The sequence below is a fragment of the Danio rerio genome, chromosome 13, assembly GCF_052040795.2.
Source record: "Danio rerio strain M-AB ecotype USA chromosome 13, GRCz13ab, whole genome shotgun sequence".
In the NCBI taxonomy this organism is placed as follows: Eukaryota; Metazoa; Chordata; class Actinopteri; order Cypriniformes; family Danionidae; genus Danio; species Danio rerio.
The window spans coordinates 45,175,001-45,180,980 of NC_141033.1; the positions used below are offsets into that span (position 1 = coordinate 45,175,001).

At 33.3% G+C, this 5,980-nt stretch overlaps 1 protein-coding gene across 2 annotated transcripts in view; it reads right to left on the reverse strand.

Moving 5' to 3' along the window:
* Nucleotides 1-3,505, reverse strand: part of sack1ha (scaffolding CK1 anchoring protein Ha) — a 17,143-nt gene extending 13,638 nt beyond the window's left edge. For both annotated transcript variants that reach the window (XM_087279691.1, XM_087279692.1), the window contains exons 1-2: nucleotides 3,401-3,505; nucleotides 1,406-1,857 (exon numbers count right to left, since the gene is read on the reverse strand). In XM_087279691.1, coding sequence (XP_087135817.1) covers nucleotides 1,406-1,849 — 444 coding nt within the window. In that variant the 5' untranslated portion in view covers nucleotides 1,850-1,857; nucleotides 3,401-3,505. The remainder of the gene's footprint in view (nucleotides 1-1,405; nucleotides 1,858-3,400) is intronic.
* Between the last annotated feature and the right edge of the window lie 2,475 nt (nucleotides 3,506-5,980).

Consider the following 5,980-nt stretch of genomic DNA (forward strand, 5'->3'; position numbering starts at 1 on the left):
GCTGAAAACCACTGACATCCATAGTAGGAGAAACACATACTATGGAAGTTAATGGTTAAATGTTTTTAGCTTTCTTCAAAGTATCTTACTCAAATAGGTTATAAACAAAAGTAAGATTTTTTTTGGGTGAAGTATCACTTTAAGATGGCATTAAAGAACAGATGCTTGCAAGTTAGAGATTACTATAACATAAAATTATGAATACATTTAAGGATGATTATACCTTGATCACAGTATTTTCGGATGCATACATAAAAGAAGAAAACAAAAAACTGGTGTCTAAACTATATAAATGCATACAAAACAGTAAAACTCATTCATCAAATTACATAAAACAAAAACGGGAGAAAGAGTCAGACCAACAAATATCAGAGGAAGACTGGACAGATATGTGTGTCACACGCAAAAACCACAAACTCAGGAGCTTGGAGAGAGTTTGGATGGCAAAATCTGAGAAGGTTCTTTATAACACCTAAACTGTCTGCATTGCGCACAGGTATTGAAGGTTTGGGCTCTTGTTGGAGACAACGTGGAACTTCTGGCTAACAATTTTCACAATTTTTGGCCTCGCCCAAAAATACAGCCCTTCTGGTATGAAGTAAAAACTTAAATAAAAAAGATAACTGGAGAAGAATTTGACTAATCAATTATTACATTATACCTTGGGAAATACCAGAAATTAATTGTTACAACTATTGACAAATACTTTATTCAAATACTTTTGGTAAGTAGCAGAAAAGCAATTACTCAAAAATGGTTTCAGGTTGATCCTCCTACAAGGACTCAATGGATAGGAATTATAAAGGAAATTCACTGTATGGAGAGACTGACTTTTAACCCAAAACTTGATTCAAAAAACTGCAACAAGTATTGGCAAAAATGAACTACGCCAGTGTACATAATATGTGATAATGTGCTTCATATATATATATATTGTGACTTGATTTTGTAACCCTGTAAGACAACCGCTTTGTTCTTTATTTTTTCTCCCCCTTTTGGCCTTTTTTTTAAATAAAAATTTAAGAAGTAAAAAAAAAAGGCATTGAAGCCATTTCAAGCCTTAACTAATCACACACTTTTATTTTGATATTATATTAACCTTGGGGGATTAGTACAAAAATCTTATATTGTTTGCAATTGAATTAACTCTTCGTTAAATAATAGAAGATTAATAGTGTGTCCTCAAGAGTGCATAATAGCTGTCATTGTGTCAAGTTTAGAATGAAAGGCCAGCTGTAAAACTAGTGTTACCAGTTTGACTTTTTGTACTAACCTTTTTAGTAAGCAGTGCTTGTGAAAACAGTACAAAGCTATTTAAAACAACAAAGTGACAAAGGAAAACAGTTTATATTCGCTGCCTTTTTTGATGCATTAATAAAATATTACTTAGTGCACTTGAACTCACTTGTTGTGCATTCTTGATCATTCTACGAACTTGCTCCTTGATACTGGGCATCTCAGGGTCAGATGGGTTCACCAATGTAGTGACCTCAGTAGGTCCAACAAATCGGAACTGTTGTGGCCAGCCTAAGTCCAAACTCGGAGCATCATGGTCTGAATGTACTGGCCAGTAAGTGCCAGAAGAGCCATCTGGATCTTCAGCCATGTATCTCCTCTCTGGCTGGGCAGTCTGATTAGGAGCCCGTATTGTGCATTTGATATACTCAATCTCTGTTTGGGACAGGAAATCAACCACGTTTGCTTGCTGAAGAAACCCATAGTAGCCTTCTAAGTCAGCATCAACCAAGGCATCAATGGCCAAGCGATATTCCTCACGGTAATGAGGGGGCAGGTAGTTTGGGTCGAGGGGATTGTCCCCGGCAGAGGAACACTGGGAACGATGGGCCATGTTTACACCTGAATCAAGAGACAAATGTGAATTTGATCAATCAAAGTAAAAAGAAGGTCATGCACATTGTTTCCACATGAGGGCAACAATTGTGTTTTTCCCCCCAGGCACAGAATATGAAAAGCAAACATGCATAAAGTACATTAAACTAAAGAATATTATACAGAAAATTATATATAAAACCAAAAATACTCTAGATATAATAAAAATATGATATAATTTTAGAGATTATTTTTATTATTTATTTTTTATTATATCTTTTTGTCATCTACAAGAATGGTTGACACTAACTTTACCAAAGAAAATTGCCAATATTATTCAGACATTGATGTATAAAAACAAAAATACTCTAGATATAATTAAAATCTGATATAATTTTAAAGATTGCCTTTCAAATGAACATAAATATGTAAAGTAAGAGGCCTTTAAACTTTATTAAGCCTTTGCACTTTTTTCTTGAGTTTGGTTTTTTGTACCCAAATCACCTAAAATGGATGACACAAACTTTACCTATATGAAAATTGTCAATATTATTCAGACATTGAAGTATAAAAGCAAAAATACTCTATATATAATTAGAATCTGATATAATTTTAGAGAGTATCTTTCAAATGAACACAAATATGTACAGTAAGAGGCCTTTAAACTTTATTAAGTCTTTAAATTTTTCTTGAGTTTGTTTTTTTCTTACCCAAATCTCTAAGAATGGCTGACACTATCATGAAAAATGCCCAAAACAACAAGGAATTGAACAGTATTTATACTTTAAAACTTTTTAACTGATAGCAAGGCAAGTCATAATATTATGCTATGAAACCCATCAACAAAATTCATCCTCTCTGCCTTTAAAAATAATTAGGAAATACCATATCTCATAAATAAAGTAAATAACAAATTGGATCTATAGAAATGACATTGATTTAGCTTATTAAAATGAAGTTGTAATGAATTAACCATTTTATTCCTTGTGATGATTAATATGCATCTCAAGTAGAAATAAACAATGGTCATATATTAGTTTATTATTGTAACATAATTTATGTCTGAAGGGGTTAAATACAAAATGGATACTAAAACACAAAAAATTAAAAGAACACGGCGTCCATTTGTAAAAATGAACTTAAAACTTGTAACGTCAAGTGAACTAAGGGTGTCTGGACTTTCTGTATTGTATTATATATTTAATATTAGTGCTAAACATTGCAAATAAGATCTCTTACAGTAGCTACGTTATCAGTTTTTCATTCAAAATCAGAATTAGATCGAGTGAAGATCTCACATCTGTCTCACAACCTCTGGGTGTGTCGCAGAAAGCCCACCATTTGGGGACTGCATATTTCTCTTGTATTCGAGTGTTAACAAATCACTTCTGTAAAACTAATCACAGACATGTTTCGCTTCCCCTGAGAATCGACGCATGCCAGTTACAGTACATCCACAACGGGACGTCGCTATAAGGGCTTAAAAGGTATCGCAAACTTCTGCCAAGCAAACCAAGTACAGACTATTAAATATACGATGTTTCCTGGCATAAATTAAAAGTCGACTTACCTATCTAAAGTGCAGTTTGTTTCCTATGTAAAATCCCTTCATCGATGTAACAGCGTCATGACGAACGACAGACGCTTTAACTTTCGCTCCAGTTGAAGAAAACACACACACACACACACACACACACACATCTCTCTCTCTCTCTTTCTCTCAAACACAGACAGCCGCACACACATACACACGCACAGGCAAAACCTGTTTGTGTTCGCGCGCAATCTAGTTATCTAGTCCATAGTTTTCTTCTCAAAATAAGCATCGTCCCATAATAAGTCCATTTTACTTGCTCGAGTTCCTGAGTGAATTTGTTAGTATGCGTACAGCACTGATCCATAACACTGATAGGAGTAATAGATTTTATGTAAAGTTAATAATTCTCAATTCTAGTCAATCTTTAACTAGGAACACATGGACCTTATGATAACAAAGAGTTGATTGGGAGCTCAATTGCATATATGAGAATGTGTTTTGGCTGAATAGGCTGTACAGTCAGTCAGGGGTCACTGTGAAATGACAACTCCCCCTAAGCAAAAACAGCAATTTGCTTCATTTAATGCTTTTAGGCTAATGTCAAGACCATTTTGAGGGATGTAAACAAAAACAATGGTCCCAATGTATTTCCTGTGTTAATTTCTATAGCTTCCGAGAATCCAAAAAGAGCTACATATTGATAAATAATGCTATGATGGCTTTAACATTAATAGCTATTTGTTTTAACATTAAGTTATGATTGAATTGCCTCTTGTTACAGTTATGAAATAGTTTGGTTATGAGGAAATGTTCACGACATTACCACATTGAAATATACATGTTTCAGTTTATTAACAACAGTGAGCAATGGATTGTACTGAAGCTGGACTCTAATGTTACACAATGAACTTGCTAATTACAATCTGTATGTTTTATGTAAATGCAAAACCAGTCAACGATTTCTCATTTAGTAAAAGGCATTTTTTTGTTTGTTTGTCAAACCAAGAGCATGGTAAATGGCGTCATATGAGCATGTGAACTTGTTTGGCTGAAACAATGTAACTTCTAACAGCATGGGTTGGGAAAAAGTAGACAAAACATGCAAACGTCACATTTTTTTAACTTAAAGGAATGAGCTACACACACCGAAAAATATGAGATCCCTGCCAAAAAAACATATATTATCTTTAAAATGTACATATTCTAAATAAAAAACAACAACTAAATGCAATGCATAATTCAACATAAAAATAACAACCCCTCAGCAAAAACAGCCATTTAATTAATGTAATTTAACACAATTATTTCTTTAAAAGCAAACACTGCTATATATGTTTCAGTTGATTAATAGTGAGTATAGGAATTGTACTTTAACAGGACTCTATAATGTAGCACAATGAACTTGCTAAAATTACAATCTGCAGATTTTCTAAATGCAAAACTGGTCAATGATTTCTCATGTTGTAAAAGACATTTTTTTTGTTTGTGCAATCCATGAGCAGATAAATAACGTCATATGAGCCTGTGAACTTGTTTGGCTGGAACAAAGTAACTTCTAGCAACATGGGTTGGGGAAAAAATAGACAAAGCATGCAAACGTGACATTTTTTAACTTAAAGGAATGAGCCACAATTACTGAAATAGATGATATCCTTGCAAAAAAGAAAAAAAAAAAAAAAAAAAAACATTCTCTCTTAAAATGTACACATTCTACTTAAAAAAACCCCAATTCAATGCATAATTCAACATAAAAAATGACAACTCCCACTCTGCAAAACAGCCATTTAATTCATTTAATGCTTTTAATTGAACAAAAATGATTGCTTTAAAAGCAAACACTGCTGTACATGTTTCAGTTTATTAATAGTGAGTGTGGGGATTGCACTTTAGGTGGACCCTATAATGTAGCACAATGAACTTGCTAAAATTACAATCTGCAGATTTTATGTAAATGCAAAACCAGTCAATTTCTCATGTTGTAAAAATACATTTTCATGTTTGTTTGTGCAATCCAAGTGCAGATAAATGTCGTCATATGAGCCTGTGAACTTGTTTGCTTGGAACAAAGTAACTTCTAAGAACATGGGTTGGGAAAAAGTAGATAAAACATGCAAACGTCACATTTTTTTACTTAACAAATGAGCTACACTCACTGAAACAGATGATATCCCTGCAAAAAAAAGATATTGTTGTTAAAATTGACACTTTAATTTTCAATTTTACTTTAAAACACTGAAATGCAATGCAAAATTCAAAATAAATTGTTATGTATAATCATTGTTTCAGTGTTTTGAGGGATATTGGGCGGTTCTCGATGACATTTGTGATATTAAATAAACCTATTAATGGATGACCATGAAAGTCGTGTTTTATTTTGCTGTTTAACTTCCATGTGCAAGCAAGTGTATAATAAAATACAAACTATGCATCTAGTTTTACGGACACCTACAGTCCAAATGCCTTATTTACAAGAACATGTTTTGTGAACACTTATGCTGTCTGTTGGGGCTCTAGATTTGCCAGTTTCAATCTGCAGAAATAATCTTTTTTGGCGCAAACAGGCATTCACAATAGCATGGACCATTACAGGAGGGGTCAAATGTATATTTTAGT